At 46.0% G+C, this 21,283-nt stretch overlaps 1 protein-coding gene across 5 annotated transcripts in view; it reads right to left on the bottom strand.

The window, feature by feature from the left end:
* The window catches only part of ZNF217 (zinc finger protein 217), a 39,626-nt gene that overhangs the window by 7,301 nt on the left and 11,042 nt on the right, over positions 1–21,283 (bottom strand). The window contains exons 3-5 of one of the 5 annotated variants that reach the window (XM_036244323.1): positions 19,829–19,911; positions 4,105–5,863; positions 93–209 (exon numbers count right to left, since the gene is read on the bottom strand). In XM_036244323.1, coding sequence (XP_036100216.1) covers positions 93–209; positions 4,105–5,491 — 1,504 coding nt within the window. In that variant the 5' untranslated portion in view covers positions 5,492–5,863; positions 19,829–19,911. Of the gene's footprint in view, positions 1–92; positions 210–4,104; positions 5,864–14,859; positions 14,882–16,069; positions 16,092–19,828; positions 19,912–21,283 lie in introns of those variants that run through there. The other 4 variants (XM_036244325.1, XM_036244326.1, XM_036244324.1 and 1 more) reach the window with 4 other exon arrangements.

The raw sequence follows: 21,283 nt of genomic DNA, 5'->3' as shown, positions 1-21,283 counted from the left end.
CGGAACCAAAAAAAAAAAATCAAACACAGAACACTACATCACAGTTCTTTTGACTAATAGATCCTTTTTTAAAAATCTAAAAAGGTCCTTACCTGTATGCGTTCTGAGATGAATATTGAGGTAATAATTTGAACGGAAAAATTTCCCACAATAACTACATTCTCTTGAAGATGTCAGATGCTTTATTTTGCCTCCATCATCATTTTTATCTTAAAGCAGAAACAAAAATATGTAAGAAGACAGCTCCAGTATATGAATAAGGCAAGCAGACTGAAATGTTCTTGAGAGAAACAAAACACTTTTGGAAAGCATAAAACGACTTTTACATAGTGTTAGGTAAACCAAAAAGGCTAAAAGCACAGCAAATGTTGTTTTGAGGCTGCCTCAAGGTTCATAACATGTGTGTAAGTGGTGGTGTTGTTTTGGTTTGTTTGTTGGTTTGGGGTGGGTTTTCTGACGAGAGCAGAGTTTGCTGTTCAGACAGTTTTCCATTTGTTCACCCCGGGGCAGATCACTGGCAGATGCGGGGCGGCCTTCCCTCTAACGAGGCTCACCCGAGCAGGACCTGGCCAGCCGGAGCCGGACCTACACAAACGGCCTGGAACAACCAGCTTCTTCAGAGCAAGTCGTTTAGAAAACGGAGCCAACACAAATTGCCAATTTTCCCAACCACTGGGGAAAGTAAGTTTTCTATCTTCAGATAGGACAAGTTACCACTAGAGGGCAGCACAACTCAGTCCTCCCAGAGAAAAGGTTCAGCTCAGGCAAACACCCAGGCAAGTTTGTCAACACTGACACCTCTGGAAAGCACGCTGGCTGACTGTCCTTCCACGGCACTCATGGCCACAATCCACCTGCCAAACCAAAATCTGTCCTCAGGTTACAAGGCGTTCAACTTCACTCTGCGATCTCGCCAGGACGACCGGGACCCTTACATGCCACAGAGTCCAGATCCACTGGAGACACCAATTAAAGGAAGGTCAGATGCCACTAAAACACCAGCCTCCAAAAGACAAATTAGATATGCTGCATTTAAAACCCCCGCTCCTGGGCCTTGGTCAGTAGCTCAGATGGTTAGAGCATCATCCTGACACAAAAAGGCTGCAGGTTCAATCCCCAGTCAGGGCACATACAAGAATCAACCAATGACTACATAAGTAAGTGGAGCAACAAATCAATCTCTCCCTCCCCCTCTCTCCCTCTAAAAATAACAACAACAACAATAATAATAACTCAAAATACCCACTCCCCCAAAAATGAGTGTGTAAGTTTTAGGTCACCTTCCCCTTACTGCAGCTCATCTTACCTACTTTACAACGTGACAAGTGGGGACAGCTCTCCAATCAGCATAACTGAACTGATCGCTTTGCCTTGAAAATCTTATTTCCAGTTAAAAGGCCTCCCCCCTGCTCCTTCTATATTTCACATTCTCGATTATTCGTAGCTTACCGATTTTAAAAAGCAGTTTACAAGCCAGCCCTTGGTGAGCCTCCAGGTGCAATAAAGACAGGACCGTACAATCTGCCACCCCACGTTCCCGAGGAAACTGGGTCCACCCCCACCCTCTAACTCCACACATGCCGACATGGCAGAAGGCAACCCAGATCTAAAGAGGTGCCTTGAGGACTTTAAAAAATAATCACATGGACAACTATTATATGAAACCCATTTATAAAAGCTGAAAAAAACCTTCAATAAATTATTTACTTTGCTTTTTTATCTTCAAAGTAAATCTTAAAAAAGCCAGGTTGATAGTAAATGATATAAGACCAATCTAGACCAGGAGATCAGAACACAGAGTGGGGCAAGAACAGGTGTGCAGTTGTTCAAATGGGAAGTAACACAATAATTAATAATAACACAAGAATACACTGGTCTGCGTACTCACAGCTGTACGCCTACTTGGCCCCAGTCTGTGTAAATAGGGAAACACAATCCCCTGCGCACAGAATGCACAGCCTTCCTTCTTACAGTCACACACAAGTAGCTGAGTTTGTAGCTGGGCTTGTACCTTATCGCAATTTCCTACTTCCAACTATGTGTCAGGATTTATGGTATGTTGCGTCACATCCAAAAAGTTATGAAATGCCTTTGTTTTAACAGAAAGGACATGAAATGTCCACATCTACCTGGTCCCTGCTCTTTTTAGCATCACCTCTGATTTGACAGTGCTGTCCTTTAAGGCTGAACTCTATAAATAGGCTACTGAAATTGTCCTTGGGAGGCAGAAGACAAGGAAAATTTTGATGAACCAATTTCACAAACAGGGAAATCAGGACAAAGAAAGGTTAAGCAACACATAATCAGTCACAAACAATGCGGTGGCAGAACCAGACGAAACCCAAGTTGGCGCTCCCAGCTATTATGGTCTTGTAGCTGCCTGACAGCCGAGCCCAAGGTTTCCACACCAGGTTCTTCTGCCCACACCACCTGCTGGCAGAAAGTGGACTGGCCATTTCATTTCTCCCAGGGCACGGGACATCCCTGGGGCCTAATTATTTTCCCATGATCAGTACTGCCTCTCCAAGAAACCACGCCGAAGACTAGAGGGCTGGGTTGCAAGCTTTTTATGATGTCACTTAAGACACCGTAACGTGTTTTCTAAGCTTCTGAAAACTGAACATGGTAGTTCTGAGTGTTAGGTTTCCTGTGTCCCCGGAAACTCAAAACAGTCCAAATATTCTATATGAAAACCACCGCTCTCTGCCTTGGCTGGTCTGGCTCAGCAGTTGGGGCGTCGACCCAAGGACCAGAATCTTGGGTTCTATTCCAGTCGAGGGCACGTACCTCAGTTGTAGTTTGGTCCCCAGCCCTGGTCGGGGTCATGCAGGAGGCAGCCAGTTAGTGTGTCTCTCTCACATCAATGTTTCTCTTTATCTATCTACCTACCTACCTACCTACCTACCTACCTGAAAATCAATGGAAAAATACCTTGGGTGAGGATTCAAAAGAAAAAGAAAAAGAAAACCACAGCTCTCTCAGGATCAGGAAAAGGGCCGGGCACAGGCTTAAGCGTGGGTGGAGAGTTCAATGTATCACCTGGTCCAACCCCCTGGGCGTCACACACAGAACTGAGAGACATCCACAGCTAGTTACAACAAAAGACAGTACTTGTTTTAACCAAAAAATACTTCTCTAAATGATAGTGTTTCTCTAAAACGACCTCGTGTTCTCATTATCAACTTGTAGAGATTTTTAACTGTTTTCAAGCAGCAGAATTCTTTATTCAAGCAAAATATGACAAAATCAGTGAGAGGCTCTCAGTGGGATGAGGGTGGGCAAGACTCCCCATGGGTGAGCCCACTGCCCTGTGCCCACTGGAACTCCAGAAACAGGTCAACCAGCCTTCAGGGGCAGGACTGGTTCCCACGAATGTCATTAGCACGCTAAAAATTCGACCAAGCAAATGAGATTTCTTAAAAGCATCTTTGATGTGTTCACATTCCCTGTAAGTTACAAACCATTTCGTTTCTGAGCTACCTGTGAATGAACACGTCCCAGACACCAAGGACAGGCCCCAGGCAGCACCGAAGGTGCCCTGACAGCTGCAGCCCCGCTCTGTTACCCATCATCCGAGTGCCTTCTGTCCACTGGAAACCCCTTTGCAACAGACACACACGAGCTGGGCCTTGACAGACAGGGAGGCTGACTGCACACGGGGGCTGATTGCTATGGAGAGATCAGGAAACCCAAGCACAAAGGCCAGCGTCTCACCCTGGCATTATTATCGTTTGGGGCCGGACCCTTCTGTTGTGGGGCCGTCCTGTGCATTGTGGGATGTTGAGCAGCATCCCCAGCCTCCACCCGCTGAGTGCCAGCAGCCCCCACACACACACACAGCTGTGACCACCAAAAATGCCTCCAGACAGTGCCAGGTGTCCTCTGGGGCAAAAATCTCCCCAGTTAAGAAGCACTGCTTTAGGGTGACGCACAGGTTAGCAAAATATAAAACCACAGGATTTTCAGAACAGGAAGAAATCCTCGTAGGCCTTTAACTCGGCCCGGACAGGGTTAAGTGACAGGGTGATACCCAAACGGGCTGGATTCCAAGCCCCTGAGCCCCTAAGCCGCCCGTGCCCTGCAGAGGGCTGGTACGCAGCTTACCCAGATGGAGTCCTTCGGGAAGTCCGTCCTCGGATCCATCTTCAGAACCACCCTCTCGGTCGGTGGCTCCGTTCTCGTCCAGGGTGCTGGTTAGGTCTGGAGAACATGTCCTCGGCTGCCTGCCGTCCACAGACATGGTTGGCGACTCAGCATCCGTCCTCCGGTCCTTCTTGTGGACTCTTGAGTGCAGGACCAGCTGGTGGTAGGTTCTGAACGCCTTGCCACACTCGGAGCAATGCGTCGGCTTCTCACTCTTACTGGACAACTTGGGGTCCGCGTCCCCGGAAGGCACTTCACCGTTGGCGTGTCTAGGCTTCTCCTTATCTTGTGCGAGGCCTGCACAACCGCTCTTGTTGGTTCTGGACTTTCCAGAACCTTCGGGATGGCTTTTACTGGCATCCCAGATCTCTCCCAGCTCTTCTTTGTCCGAGTCGTCGTTGTCAGTGCTCCCTTCCTGCCCAGGCTGCTCTTTCACCTCCCGGCACACGGCGACTTTGCCCTTGGTGGCCAGCTGCCAGGCCTGGTAGGTGGTGAATGGGTCGAGCTGAGGTATCCATCTGGTGGGCTGCTTCTCGGTTTCGGGGTGCGCTTTGGGTCTCAGGTTTAGGAACTGCAGGAACTCGTCCCTGGGGGCTGGCATCCCCGCCTGCTGAGAGTCTGCTTGGGGACTGTCACCACCGGAAGCCGTGTCTTTGGTGTGCATCTTCCTGTGATCAATTAGACTTTCTTTATTTGGAAAGAGGAAGCCACAAACCATGCAGATTTTGTAAGGAGAGGAGATGCTCTCGGCCGCCTGGCCCTGGACCACCTCGTTGATGGTGGCTGGGCTCTCCAGGCCCGGCTGCAGCTTGCTCTTGGCCCCCGACTTGCCGTTGTGTGTTCGCATGTGGTTCTTCAGAAACCAGGGCTCCTTGAACCTCCGTCCGCACACGTGACACCCATAGGTGAAAGAGTCCTTGTGTTTCTTCATGTGGATCTCAACGTCGAAAGCGACCCTGAATGTCTGCCCACACACTTCACAGCTCAAGTCTTCACTTTCTTTGCCACTCTTGTCCTTGGGAGGGTCCGTTCGCACCTGACTTTTATCTAGAGGACTAAGATACTCGGCTTCCACACGCAGGACCGCGGGCTCACAGAGGATGGGCCGATGCTGCACCAGGACGTGTTTGTTGAGCTCTTCAGAGTGTGTGAAGGTCTGACTGCAGAACATGCAGTCCAGGGGCGCATAGCCTTCGATTTGGATGATGCTCTTCTCCTGTGTGGCTCTGAAAGGGACAGCAGTCGTCCCTTTTATTGACATGGCATCATCCAGCTCCATCTGGCTGCCAAGAGCATTGCCGATGACTTCCGGTCCATCCATGTACACTAAGAGGGATTGAGTCGGCATGTTTGCTGTCACTCGGGGCTATGTATAAAATAAGAATCTGGTTGAGGAATGTCTGGACTTGGAATAAGGCCACTTGTAAGACTTGTCACTCACACCCCCAGAAGTCCTGGGCTTCCAAACTAGAGCAAATATTTGTTATAAAAGTTCAAAAGAAAGTTTTTATTCCTTTAACTGCTTATCTTCAGAAGTCTTAGGGAGCTCAGTGATAGACAGTATCACTGGCTCTTTCCACCACCAAGGCAGACAGACTCCCAGATGCTTTGATTCAAGTATGACTCAGCACAAAGCATTAGTTCTCTTTGTCTCCATTGAGTGATTCAGTTGAGCCAGAAGTCAATTCCAGAAACCTGGAGACAAGGAGATTTCCAAAACCTGAAGGGAAAAGAACAGAACGGTTAGCAGCAGGCAGAAGGAAGGCTGGGTGCGTGGCTCACAGGGACCTTTTCCTGTGGCTCCGACGGCACCTCATTCCGCTGCTTCCTTTCTGACTTAACACAGCGCCAGCCTGCGAAACGTGCTTGTTAATTAAGTCTAACAATTTCATTTTATCCAATCAGCACACCTATTAAATCACTAGAATTTCATCCAGTTAAGAAACTTAAAACATAGTGCTTGAATGATGAAAATCCAAAATGTGAAGTTTCAGGACAGAAAGTGTTCAATTCAGCTAAATACATCTAAAGTGTCACTGAAATGCACATCCGTGCCCTTATAAACAGCCTCTACAAATCTAGAGACTATAAGACTTGTAAAAACAGATGACAAAGCACTTTAAGTAAACTTTTAAAAGCTAGCGCTTCAAATTGTCTTAAATACAAACGAACAGACAAGAAACACACAGGTCGACAACACAAACATAGGGACCTTTCCCTAAAATCCCTACTCAAGAAATACAGAATACTTCAGAACGGTTGCTCATCTTGGCCTAGGGAAACCTTGAGAAATTTTGGTTCGCTGGATACTGCACACCTCAATCCACTGCCCAAATCCAGTTTGCTTCTGACAACTCTCTGCCTTCAACAAGCGTCAGGGTAGGGCTTCCTTGTCCGAACAACAAATAAGAAAATGCATACACAAGCTGAATGCACACGTTTAAAAATAATCAACATGGTGGCCTCAGCCTGAAAGTCAGAGTAGATCCCCTCCTTTCCATCCACCTTTCGGAGTGGGCACTGGCCAGGTCACAGGGGACAACTGACCATCTGCAGCTCTGCAGGCTTTGCTTTCGAATAAGCTAATTTTCACTCTTGGAGAAAAATTAACTTCTAAAAGCCAAAACCCTCCACCTTTATGGCAAGCATAGGAACTGTTTTTAAATAATCCCAACTACGTTAACTGAAGTCAGTTAATTCTACCCAAGAAAACAAAAAGGCATACAAACTACTCCCACAGGCAATGTTTAAGAAAAAAAAAAGTTTACTTTCCTTCTCTCCACTTCCTCAAAGAGCAAGCTCAAAGACAGGAAACATTTCTTCACACTCATAAAAGAAAAAAAAAAATGCTCATATTCCTTATCTTTTGTTTTGGAAAAAAAAAAAACCCCGAAACTTTTCTAAATAACACTGCAGATCAAAGATCAGGGTAAAGAAAGAATGCACTGAAGTATTTCATGTCAATTTCTTCGTCTTTTGTTGCCATCACAATGGAGAATACACCCTGGGCTGACTACCAGCTTGGAGGGATATAATAGAACAGTCCGGAAACCTGAGTTCCAGTCCTGCCTGAGTCACAACCTTAAAGTGGTCACCACCACATTCCCTCAACTGTATCTACTTAATACAGTTGGATACATTATAGGATCAACTCAGAGTTCCAAAATTCTGTGGTTCTGGGGGTTAAGATATGTATTTATGGACAGACATAGTCAAAAGAATATTTCATGAATATACTAATCAAAGCAGTAAATGGTATTTGGATATGTGACTGATCATTTAGGTTTCTATGAAGGGATCTACTCATCCAACAAATATTTACCGATTGCCAGTGTCCCAGGTAATGTTCTAACTGAAGAAATGCACACATTCTAGAAAAGCAGTCACCAAACTCTCTGACAACACTATTGTCACTGGCCAACAGTTAAATGAAAAAAACAACAACTGAATGAGTGCATATTCATTTCAATTTAAGAAAAGACCGTCCTTTACTTTGGGTCTTTTCTACTTTTTGGTGCCAAAATACCCTTCTTTTTTAAAAAACAAAAGGGTGCAACAGCAACGAATAGAGGTTTTTTTTTTTTAATTTAGGTTGTCTGTCCCAATTTGGCAAAAATCAAAGTTACTCCCCCATGTCAAACCTCAACCTTTTTTTTTTTTTTTTTTAAAGAAATTTTACTATTCTGTGACATTTTTAAATTTGGGGTAATTCCACTTTTCTAAAAACAATCTCTCCCCAAACAACACAACCCTCCACTTGGTCTCTGGCTTGGGAACAGAAAGTGGGCATCCCTGTTATTTCCCACCAGGCAATGGCAAGGCTGGAAAAGCCGCTTGGAAAGATGGTTTAGTTTCCATTTTTATCTCTGAAATGTTAAGTATCTGGGTTAAGTTATCATCAGCCCTAACGGAACACCAAAGGGATAGGCAAAGGAGGCAGTGTTCAAATCTAGGAGAAAGAGCTTTCAGTTCTTCCGGGGGGGTTGGGGGGAGCAGGGTGGAACCCTAAAGATGAGGGGAAAGGGGCCCAGGCCAGACAGTCCTCCAGTGTGGCATGTAGGGAAGACACCCTGCCAGGGAAAACGGAAGCTTTTCTTCCTCTGGGGAAGCTTCTGAGACAGATTCTGATAGTCATTAACTTGCCCAACTATCCCAAGCACGACTTTGGGTCATCAAAATCCTCACTGGTGACCCAAAAGGTATGAAAACCCTGGGCCATCCCTTTTAAGCCCCTAGGAGCAGAGACTCTCCTGGCCTTGTTCCTCTGCTGCCCTCCAGTGCCTAAAAGGGGTCCCAGGCACAGGGTTAGGCCCTCAGTCAACACCTGGGGAATAAACGAACAAACACTACATAATCAGCACAGGTGTAGAGTCAATATGCACATCGCTGGCCTCAGTCACCAACCATATCTGACACTGAATTTAATTCGAATGTTCATCAAAACTTCTATGGCTGCCATCTAATTACCATTCTCTGCAAGTTGAAGAGCATAATAAAAAATAAAATCATTTAACCATACCATAAAGTTGACTGGCACAAGCAATCCCTTGGGTTTATAACCACTCAACTCACAGACCCACCGAAACAAAGATGCAGGCCACACCGGGAATCCTGAGAGCAAATGCCCTCGACTCCTGCCTTAGAAACTAAAGGTAAACAAACACTTCCTTAAACTGTAAGTCAGTATCTGTGTCACTTAAAGCCAACCTGCTAAACAAAAATCTTCAGAGTGACTGTGATAATACTTTCTAATAACAGAACGTAGGAAAAAACGGACATTCTAACTAATTACTGTTAATACCAAACCACCACGATTTCCAATGAATGGGGTGTGGATGCAAACGGCTTCCCAGACCTTCAGTGTTCTACATGTGGAGCACACAGAAGCCACAGAACCGATGACTGTTGATAATGTCAATTGTCTCTCTTGACAAAGAACTGGAGGGGGGAGGGAGGACATTCTAACCCAACACCTAGAAGTCTAAATGCTTTTAGTGTGCAGAAAAGTGAGCATTCTGAACACACTAGGCTACTGAAAGGCACGTTGCAAAAATGTTTTTCAATGTTTAAAAAATTTTTTTCTAAACCTTGACTCAGGTAAATAACAGCACTTAACCCTCAGCCATACCCCCCCACCCCCGCCCGCACCTAAGGCAAGAGTTCTTCAGTATAACCTTACATTCTGAGAGAATCTAGGGTTTAATTTGTATTGTGATTATTTAAAAAAAATTTTTTTAATTCACATCATCATCTTTCTTTTAAAAGGCAGAAACTCTATTGCTATAACTGCCTGCAACAGAAGTCTGATGTTCTTTAGGTTATTTCTTCTTTTGTTTTAAGATACTCATTTGTGATTCTGCCACTCCCTGTAGATCTTGAAATTAGCAAACATTACACATTATACAATGCTTAATGAAAAGCACAATAATGTGTGCTTAAGCACAACAAATTAGAGGTAAATGCCACCATGCTGACAATTGCTATCACTTTTAAATATTGTTCTTTATGCACAGATGGCCCCAACCTGAGACAGCACAACTAGACTTCAGTGGAACAGGGCACCTTACAGTTCTTGAGTGGAACATTCATTACCATATCATGGAGCAATAGGGTATTCGTGGTCCTCAAAAACTGTCCAAACACATAAAAATTCTATTTATAGCCTAGCAATGTAAAGTACCCAGCAAATCTACTAGCTCCCCCTCTCCAGTTACTTATTATGCCCAATTAAATGATCATTAAAATATTCAACTTAAACCAACTGCTAGTCATTGACCAATTCATTTGTACCTCTAAACCCCAAAATTCTCTCCAAGATCTAGTTAGGAGACTTACAGTTTTTATAGAAGTGTCCCTTCCATATGTTACATACGATTTTTTCTTAAACTGACTAGTGAAGAGAACTACACAGTAATCTACAGTACCAATTGAAACCTGTAACTTAAAATCCTTCAACACCATTTCAAGAAAATCACCAAGTTCACAGCCAGGATCTCAATGGTCAACCTAACTTTCCTAATAAAGCTGTGGAAAGATGTTTAAGAGTTAAGTGAAAGAAAAATATTAAAATACTCAAAGCTGATATTCAACATTCCAACCTAAACTATTCAAAAGCAAGTGACTGTTCAAAGGCAGAGCTTGGGAAGAGCCGACAGGACATTTCATTTTCTTGAAACTATACAGAAGTGCCCAGTTAGTTCTAAATAGGACAGAGACCAAAGCAGTACTATAAAAATGTAATCACATTGGCAGATTTCAATGTCATGATTAAAAACTCTAAATAATAAAATAAAAATAAAATAAAATAAAATTTTAAAACTGTCTGATTCATTCCAAATCAGTTAAGGTCAGTTAAAGGGTATTAATATGAACTTAAAGCAGCATGCATTAGTTTTAGTTTCAGTATTATCAGTATTAACAGATACTGAAGTCTGTAATCTGGCTCTCAAAATTCTTCATCTTGTCCTGAAAGATGAAAAGAAAATGGACAAAAAAAAAGAATTTCAAGTAAGCAAGGTTAAGTATTTCTATCAGTGAGTTCCTATTATTAAGACTTAATTCAGTACTACCTTAACAGTTTGAAAGGATTTAAGAATAACTGTACCAAAGAGAGGGAGTAAGTTCAGAGAACTACAAAAAAAAAGCTGTTCTATCTTTACTTGTACTTTTTAACTCTACAAAGGAAACACTGAATGTGTACATGTGCCCCCACAAATGTATCTGTGTATGTACAGATATAAAAATAACTGTAACCATTATACCACACCACTACACTACACACTTATTACACCTCTTTCTCCTCAAGGCCAAATGGTGAGTGTTCTTAATTGTACTCAACTTAACTAACTTCAGATTAAATATAAACATGGCAATCAATGCCTTTTAAGGCAGGAGGTAGTTCTTTAGAGATATTTAAATACTCCCCTCCCTGTCTTTGGAGAGAGCAAATACTAAAGTTGTATGCTAGCCCTTTCAAATCATGTTTGCTTTCAAAATTAAGAAAAAAAAAAGTCTCCTGTCAACTAATACATGCGGCCAGTGTTCAGTGGATTTATATACTGAACAACAACAACAACAAAGGATCCACTCATTAAGAACAAAAACACTTCTGGTATAAGTGAACTGTTTTTGAATTATCTGGATTTGATACAGGTAGGAAAAAAACAAGTACTTCTCTTAATGCTGATTCAAGAACAAAACATATCTGGGCTCTCAATCTCCAGGCCATATAACTACACACTCTGAATTTTAAATTCAAAAGGCTTTCTGATACTAGAAAATAACCACCACCAATACACAAAACACGACAAGAGCCCATTAAAAAGCCAGAGTCTGACTCCCGGGTGGCTCTGCTCCGTGAAGTGGAGGGATGTGTACATCAGAAACAACGTTGGTCAAGTTTAAAAACACAGGCCAAGGAATTCAACGAATTCTCTCATACAACTTACTCAGCTGTCTTTTCAGGTTTAGTAATTTTATTTCTCAACTTGATCATAAAATTACCAAACTGGCCCCAAATTTCCAGTAACTCAGCTCTGCAGTTACCCTGGGCAGGAAGTAATGGGGATGTGAAGACCAGGCAGCCAGCAAACGTTCAAATGCAAAGGTTTTTCTTGAGTGTCCCAACATCAGGCATAAAGGGGCAGCCCAAGGTGGCAGCAGCTGGCAGGGGCTGCCCCTCTATTTGTCTGGAAGATAGATTCATACAAGAATTGGGCTTGCTTATCAGAGCTGCAGGTTTCAAGAAAGGATGGTCCCTGTCCTCCCACTTCCTCAAAGTCAGATTCCTATCTGCCCTCATGGTCTCACTTCAAAATCCTTTGGCCCACACACCACTGCCAATTCGCCTAACTGTATTACCGGTTGCAGAAAAACAAGCCAAATCACCTTATCCTTACAAGTCAGCATTTCAGGCAAGTTGTTCTGCTGCTCCCAAAACGAGGCCATTATGCTATAGTGATCAAGCTTCCCTCACCCAAATTTAAGAAATTTCCTGCTGTCTTTGTGTAAGTCACTTCTTCCACGCGCATTTCAACTAGTCAACAGCCCTCCCCCCATCTGGAGATGCGTAGACAAATCCACTCTCCCCACAGTCCTGGGTTTAATTTACACGCAGGAAACAACTCGTGAAGACTAGTTAGAATATTCCATATAACTGGGATTCCTTTAATGCCTGGTCTGTAAATACCTCCCAGGTTTTTATTTTGTAACACACCTTGGTAAGTTGAAAACTATTCTACCTATTCCAATGGCAGTCATATTAATTTCAAGTCTCATTACATTGCCCGCCCGGAGGCGCCATCCAACTTTCCAGGAGAGCCCCCTCCCTTCTGTTGGCACACTCCTCAGTATACAGAACCTCTCGTGTTTTTATTCTGAGTACATAATTCTGCTTGGGAAAAAAAGAAAGAAAATACCTAGCCACTGTCCACTACTTGGGCTTCTTCCCCTTTCCATTTCACTTATTAACCATTGTGCTACAGGATTCGACTGAAGTAGGAGATCAGGACTAAACCATTTAAAACAAGTCGGGCACAGCAACCTCAGGAACTGCAACATACAAGCCACACTGGCATCCACGAGATGGAACAGTTTGAACTAGAATTTTTTTTTTTGAGCAAGTGGAAACAAAGCTTCGTGTAAAACAGAAGAGAAGACCAATCACAGTCCTCAGAGTAGACAAAAGCTTTTTTTTTTTTTTTTATAAGTAGTAGATTGTAAGCAGTCACGTCATTAAAACTACTCCGAAAAAGTTCTTATCAGCCAGTATCATGTTTGTGACACTGAGAGGAAGGAATGTAATTTTATAAAGTGGGGGAACATCTTCTGGGACCCCCAGGCTCTCATCAAGCGGCTGGGCGCGAAGAGTGCCCTGGGGTGGAAAGGGCACCCCCGCTGTGGCGAGAACTGGCCACTTGCCATAAATACTGCCAACTGAGGAAAAGTGACCGGCATTGATCTGAAGTGAGATAGAGGGGCACTGTCCCTGCCAGGCTATTCCATTCCTTAATTATTTCATCAGTTGGTAAGTGACTTGATTAAGTCTTATTTTCAAATTTCCTCTTTAAAAGGACCACTGGGCTGCTATTCCTTCCAGAAAGTTCCACTGCCAAAAATGGAGGCTTACAAAGAGAATGCAAATCTACCTCCACCTTAAACCTTAAAAGCAAAGGCACAGCCAAAAACCTTTACTCCTCCCTCTTCCTCTCCTATTACCTGGAGGGGAGGGGGGGCCAAGCTGTTATCTAAATAGAGGTCTTCAGGCTGAAGGGGGAAAAGTTTTACAAGTTTTATTTCACTGGTGTATCAGTTCCTTTTTTTGATTAAGAAGTGAAAGGGAATAATATGAACCCAAGACAACTGCTAAACTTCGATCTCAGAAGTTAAAAAAAAAAAAACAGCAAAGGTCAAACTGCAAAGCGTTAGGTGTTGTGAAGCTAAAAGGATTCAAAGAATCAAATCTCTGTAGAAATGAGTCCACCTAGAAAAGACACAATCTTCCCCCTACTTCCTCCTCCAGCATGCAAATCAATGTTCGGCTCAGGGAGCGTTCCTTCCTCACACCAAATAACTAAAATTCCAAACAATCAGATTATTAACCCTATTCCAACAAATGAGTCCAATAAATTATAAATTATACATTTGGAGCTACTGACTTCTGGGTGTTTTAATAAGGCAACTGCCCTCCAAAATTTAACTTACATAACATTAAAAATGGCAGCAATGGGGTGGTGGGTGACTTCAACTAAAACACCAGGATTAAAAACACACACTACTACAATCTTTGGAATACTGAACAACAGTATCTAAAATAAACATGACTTTTCAGAAAAAGCCATGTACCATTAAGGACACACCTTAAAAGTTCTTAGTACACATTAACTAAGCAAGCACAAACTAGTGATTCGACTGTTGTATTTTTCAGACAAAAAGCAATTAGGTTATTGCTCTGCACTCCACACACACACACACACACACACACACACACACTAAGGGCTTTTTAGAAAACTCTGGATCTATTCCTCATTCTCAAACTACTATAAAATTGAGTATTTTAAGTCTTACTTTATATAAAGGCAGTCCATCTATCCCACGGGGAAAAGTACAGTAAAAATAATATTTTTAATGGACTTCTTGACACATAGGAGAGAAGGTAAAAGGCCTCCCAAGACCCCTACCTAGTGGCCAGGCCTGGCCGGCAGCTGTTGCTACCCTGCCTTTCTTTTGTTGAGCTTAATCTCATGTCAACTCATTCAACCAACTCAAAAGCGATGAAGACATAATTGAATCAACCTGAACTGAATCAGACCTAGGCTTCTTAAAACATACAGCTTAATGGTTGCAAAAGATCTAGAAAGCCGGGAAACCAGCGAGGCTGTGGTATGCACGGTGGTCAGTAACACGGGGGCCCCAAACTGCCCACAGGACCACTACCGCCATTTATTTAATACACGTTGGGGAATGTTCAAGCCCTACAGGCTGACTCAGAAATAAACTGAGGCTCAAAAAGCGTCCAAGGGGAACACACCAAAGCCTTAAATTCTGAAGTGACTATCCTTTTCTTAGAGAGAAAAAAAAAACAGACAGAAAAGTTTCTGCTGCTCCCAATGTGAACAGGCTAGTGGGGTCCCAGAAGTGGCCACTGGTGGCTCTTTTCCTTGCGGAAAACCTCCCCGCCCGCCCAAGAATGTGACTTCCCGTCCTCGGTGGCCCTACCCCGAATCCTAAAATGTGGGGTTCCCACTAGGAACCTGAATGGCTATGAGCCCCGGCGCGCAGGTTACCGGCCTGAGCACCCCGCAGGCCACCTCTCGCCCGCGGCGCAGGACCAACCAACCAGGCCGCCCCAAATCCAGCCTCCCGGGCCCCCAGCAGCGCCCTCCCCTCCTTCCCCTCCCCATCCCGTGCCGCTTGCATTTTGGGGCCAAATCAAGAGGGAAGAGGGCTCTACATCTGAAACTGCGCGGTTTCGCCACTCAGCGCCTGCTGGCAGAAAACTTCCCTTTTAGAAAAAAGAAACACTTTTAGGCGAACATTTCAATCCCTCCTGCCCTTTGGAGCTCCCGGTTCTGCTTCAGGCGGGCGCCGGGTCTCCCACTAGGACTGACTTCTGAAACGTCTTCTTTAAGCATTCAGGGGTTATTCTGAAAGTTTGTTTTGTTTGTTTTTTACACCTTTAAAATTAAAGGGGGCAAATAAAAATCCTAGTCGCACATCCAGGAAAAGCGGCCCTGTGCACCGCCTGCTCAGAGACGGCCAGAAGACCGGGACTCCCAGGCACGGATTTGGGGGCGCCGGGGGGCCCGTCGGGGTGCGCGTCGGGGTCCGCGGCCAGGCCCGGCCCCTCCCCCGGCCCCCGTAGGCGCGCCCTTCGCCCGGCCGGTGTGGACGGTCCCGGCCATTGTTTGCGGGGGACGCCTGTTAGGACGCATTGTTTTGGCTGTTTCCAACTTGCCCCGGCCCCTCCCGGGCCATTGCGGGGGACCCCTCGCCGGCCCCCGCCCCCCACGGCCGGGTGGGCCAACAGGGAGGCCCGCCCCGAGGCGCCATCCAACTTTCCAGGAAAGCCCCCACGCACCCTCGTAGGCAGCCCCCCGGCTCCCTCCGGCCGGCCCCTGGCGCTCGACCCGGAGAGGGGGGGACTCCCCACCCCCAAGCCATTTCGACTATTTCCCAGAGTGAGTGTGATGGTAAAACACTGTCTGTACACACCGGGGGCTCGCCCGACACCTTCTCGCCGGGTGGGGAGGGGGCGCCCTAGAGGAGCGGAATCGAGGAGGAACGGGGGGGCCGGGCGGGGCGACCATCCGGGGAGGGGGCGAGGTAACGAGCACCGAGGACTCGAGGGCGGGCGCGGGGGGACGCCGGAGGGGCGAAGCGGGGCGCCCCCTGGGGCCCGGCGCGGGCGGGGGCGCGCCCCCTTTACCTGCGGCTCCGGCTCCTCGGCCATTTCCTCGCTCGGCGGCGGCCGGGACTGAACTGACACCACACGAGCCAGCCGAGGTTTGAATGAGGAGGGAGCAGGCGAGGGGAGGGGGCGGGGAAGCAGGCGGGAGGGGAGGCGACGGGGAGTTTCTCTCGGCCTTTTGTGCGGACACCTCCCGGATTCCGCGCCGGCACCGGCCCCCCAAAACAGACGGGGGGCCACGGGGCGAGGGGCGAAGCCATCCCCCACGGGGCCTCGCGCCTGAAGACCCCCCAAAAGGAGCGCCCCCCACCCCCACCCCACCCCCGCCCGGAGGATTTGGGGGCCGGGCTCACCTCGGGCGCGGGGCTAAGGTGAGCGGGGTGGGGGTGCGCACGGGGGGCAAAGGCTCGGGCGCCCCCTACTCGTCCGCGAGGGGACAGTGCAGGCGCGGGGGGTCCCTAGAGCCGCCGGGGCGCGGCGCGTCCGGCGCACCGGGACTGTTGGGTCAGAAAGTGCTCAGGGAGCAGCTGTTGCGCCCTCCCTCGGCCCCGCCGTTCGAATACGCCCCGCCTCCTGCCTACACCGGCCGCGCGACCGCCCCCGAGGCCCCGCCCCGCGCCCACGTGACCTTCGCGGGCGCGCCCCTGCCCCGCCCACCGCCGCGGGCTCCGCCTCCGGGGCGCGAGCCGGCGGACGAGCGCGCGCACTCCCTGTTCTCGCCCCGGAGACTCCCGCGCACGCGCGCGCCTTTCACCGCCCCCAGAGCCCCCGCCTCCCGCCATCCGGCCTAACGTGGCCCGCGAACGCCCGGCGGTTCCAGTGACAGGTACGCGGGGAGGGGGCCTAGAGGGCAGCGCGCAGGCGCAGATCCAGGCCTCCGCCTCGCCGCCTCCCCCTCCCTTGCAAGGTGTGCCCAGCGAGGGGAGGGGCTGGTCGCCCGAACTCCTGGGTCATACAGAATTACCAGCAAACAAAAAGCCTTTACACCCGTCTGGGTAGATTACACGGCAGCTGTGCACAAACAACATTCTTTTTCAGGTTTTCTTCAAGTGTGAGGAAGGGCGATGAGACAAGATGATTAAAATGTTTTTTAATTAGTATCTTCATAAAGCTGTCCTTTGTTGTTATTTTTCTGAAAGGCCTGGGTTTGCGCTATTATAACTTGAGATTTCCAAACTTGGCCTAGGTTCCAAGAATCCACTTGGCTTTGATAGAAATCCACGTGGATGAAACCGGGCTTATTAAAGTGGGAACCAAAAGAAGAAAAACCTTTCCCCCTCCTCCCCAGCCCAACTCATTTAAAGCGTTTCCCTTGCTCACCAAAAAAAAAGTTATAATTCCGAGGACACTGATTTCCCCCATTTTAAGCCCCAAGAGGAAGCACGGAGGCACAATCACACCCACTAAGTTTTCTGCCCCAAGATGCAAACGAATGCAAATGTAAACGGAGCTATGCAAGTCACCACAAACAAAGTAGCCCAGTATTTTTTTTTTTTCTTTTGGCCTTCAGTGTATCCAAAATGGAAAAACTTAAAACATATCAAGAAAGGCACTTAAAGTATTTAGTTAATAAATCAGGACCAAAAAAAGAAAAGAAAAAAAGCCACTACCTAAGTGCTGGGCTGGTGAGCAATGCAATCCTTAATAAATAGGAAATGGAATTTGAGAGGCAGCTTCTTAGCAAAGGGGAAGAATTTGCCAAGTGTGATGTTTTGCTGTCATTTCATATATAACTACTAGCCCCACATATGGTCTGGTTAGTCTTTTCTAAAAAGGAAGTGAACCAATTACTTACTCACACTTAATTAATTAGCAGCGCCAGAAGTAGATTCTTAGGCCAGAACTTTTTTTTTTTTTTTTTTTCACTCAAGCACACTGATACCGATTACTTCTAGTACTAAGGTTCCCTTTCTCAGATGAATACCTTTCTTCAAAATACTTTTTAGAGGCTTATACATAGTCACATCCTGAAACACAGGCCAGAGGCAAACTCTTCATAAACAAGAAGCTTCATTGAACTTACCAAAACAAATGACTCCCAGCCTTGCGCCTGAACAAAGAAACTATGAACTAGTGGAACCAGGTTGAGTCTTCACATAAGTGTAGCCTCACTCTACATGTTAATGGATAACCTTTGAACTCTGAAACCCTGAAAGCTGTAAACACAATAGCCACTGATAGTTTAAAATCCTATCAAAATCGAGCCAAAAAGAAAAGTCCAAACTTTTTCAGTAGGAATAGGGAAACAATCAAATGTTTTGACAAATAATCGTTTCACTAAGAACAATAGGGCTCCTGGCTCTCAGACCTTGTTGCTACTGAATTATTTTCAGAGCAAAAAGGCTTTTTTTCCCCCCTCTATGCCCTCACAAAGCTACCACCCTGTTAGCATAATAACATCATATGGTCTGTTAGCTACTGTTTCTCCCCCCCCAAAAAAAACCTTATTATGTTGTAGCTTTTAAAATTGAAAGATGATTGTATTAACTGTTCTATCTGCTAAGAGTTTTATATGTGATCCTTATGTTTGAGCAAGGAATTACAAAGAACCTTATTCTTGGAAGCATGCCAATAAAAAACTGGGAAATGCTTGCAAAATTCTGCCAGTGACTGAGTGCTGGGTTGCAAACATACACCGTGTTTTCAAATGGTCATGGAGTGATCTGAATTCGCTCTAAGGGCGCCTGTGACACACCATCTCCCTTCGGAATGGAGAGACGCCTACTTAAGATGTGTTTGGAAAGCACTTCGAGTTAAAACAATTAAAAATGGGAACTCCAGAAGTAGCAACACTAGGAACATGTGTTTTGTAAAAAAAGGCGAAGTATCTAGTATTATTGTGTGAAATGAAAATTGAAAATCGAACGTTGGTCTACATATACTTAGCTCCACCCACCCAGGAGTAATCCTGTTTCGCCATCACCCCCTAGCTAGACTAATTCTTAAGGAGTCAGGTGCTGCAGGAAGCAGCAACACAAAGAAAGAATGGGACCAGAAATGTCTCTTCCAATGTGAGCTGATGCTCTGCACATGCTACTCAGGGAAGGGGCAGAAAAAGCCTCACTTCCCCTCTTTCTAATTCGACAAACGTCAGCTACACTTCATTATTCACAATTATCTAAACAGACCAGCCCTCCTTAAGATGTTTCCCAGTGTCCGCTTTTTAAAAATCGCCCTATTATCTCTGATTTAATCCTAGTGATATGAGACCTCTTTTAGCCAACTATGATTTTTCTCTCCAGATCCAATAGCAAAAAAAAAAAAAAACCCTTCTGATTTGCTATATTTACCGTCTATTCGAATCATCTTTGGGGACCTAACTTTCATTAGAAGAACAGAAAGCGGTATGATCTCCTTATTTCGCAAGTATTTGTTTTACTGGGGAACTATTACAGAAAAACAATTTGGGAACTGTGTGTAAAAAGCCTGGAGCTGAAATGGAGCCAACATAGATACTTGACTTAAAAAGAATTTAGTGCTCAGAGCAGGAAAACCTGAAAAACTGCAGTGAGGAGTTAGCAGGAAAAGAGAATGAGAAAGTTAGCCAAACCTGCCAGCCTCTGCAAACTACAAAGGACATTTGAGAAGAAAACAGGGGCAGCCCTTTTAACACGACTGAGTGCACTAAATTAAGTGGGGATCACCACCAACTGCAGGAGCCCCCACACTTCTCTCTCTCCTGTGAAGTTTCTTGATTTCACTCAAGTCGGCTCAAAACGTTAACCCCTCTATAGAACATCATGATAATAGACGACCACAACAAATAGCAGAAATTACCTTTGGGAAGTGGAGGCAGTGTGTGGAACCTGGAGACTCCCTTTTCTCGCAGAGTTTGCCAGTCCACCTGGCTCGGAGCAATCCTGGAAGAGATGTGATTGCTGGATTTTATGCGCAAACCAAAAAAGGGAGGGGCCAAGAATAAGGCTCAATTTAAATAGAGGTCTAGATTAGATTAATTTGACAGCGTGGGCGGGGGGTGGGGGGTTGTTATTTATTTTAACTGAATTTATCCCATTGACAAGTCAGATCAGTGCCCCCCTCCCCTTTGCAAGCACTTTTGTCTTTAATATTCTGGAAGTGTCGCCAAGGTTGACGTCACTCAACCTGGAAATGTGAACTTTCTTTAAAAATTATGTGTGCCACAATAACTTCGGGAGCACCTCTTTAAAGCTTTTTGCACTCATCTGATATTCCAAATGGGGAGGCTCCGGGACAAGAGGAAGCCTGGGAAGAGGAAGGTAAGGAACATTTCTTGAAATCTGATTCCTACTCTCATCTCAATAAATGGAACCCTCTTCCATGCACCCACTCCCTCCAGTCAAAACCAAGAAGCCAAACTCCAGTTCGCCCTCCTTGGCCACACAGCTTGAATCCGTCAGTAAAGCCTATCACTTCTAAACATATTTCAACGTTGGGCACGTCATCTCTAACCCAAGCCTACTCCACAGCACCACCAACTCACTCTCTCCTCCAAATATTTGAGTAAGTGAGGTTTCTCCAAACTTGCTTTCTTTCTAGGTTGGCCTAACTAGATTCCCCACCCCACAGCCCAAGAGATCATTTCCAGTGTAAATCAGATCATGGCACTGCCCTTCTGAATGGTTTCCTCTCGCCCCAGGAGCTGAGAACAAACTCCAGTGCTTCCTGGCCTCCCCAGGCTGGACCTCTGGCCCCTGCCTCTCTCTCCAGCCTCAAGCCTTGGCCCCCCTTCACGTAGGGTTCTCAGCTTCAACCAGTGTGACCCAGAGCCTTCAGACCTGCGGTTCCCTCTGCCCGGGGCTCCCTTCCCACTCATTCAGGAAATCAACTTCTGTTTGTCCTAAGAGTGGTTTAAACCCGGGTTCTCCGGGGGGCGGGGGTTGTCTGCCAAGGTGTTGGAATGTCTTCTCTCCAGTCACTCAGGGCTCAAACACTCCACTCCACTTCCACCCCTTATTTATTTATTTGTTTGTTTGTTTGTTTGTTTTCTTTATTGATTTGAGAGAGGAAGGGAGAGAGAGAGAGAAACATCGATGAGAAAGAACATCGACTGGCCGCCTCCTGCACACCCCCACTAGGGATTTTGGCCCACAACCTGGGCATGTGCCCTGACCCAAAATCGACCTCATGGGTCAACGCACAACCACTGAGCCACACCAGCTGGGCCACTTCCACCTCTTAAAAGCTCATTAATTCTAGAATATTACTTAATCCCTTTGGATTAAGGTTTCAGTTTCTTCATCCATAAAATGG

Source organism: Molossus molossus, unplaced genomic scaffold (genome assembly GCF_014108415.1).
Source record: "Molossus molossus isolate mMolMol1 unplaced genomic scaffold, mMolMol1.p scaffold_m16_p_6, whole genome shotgun sequence".
Lineage (NCBI taxonomy): Eukaryota > Metazoa > Chordata > Mammalia > Chiroptera > Molossidae > Molossus > Molossus molossus.
This window is presented reverse-complemented; position numbering and strand designations above follow the sequence as displayed.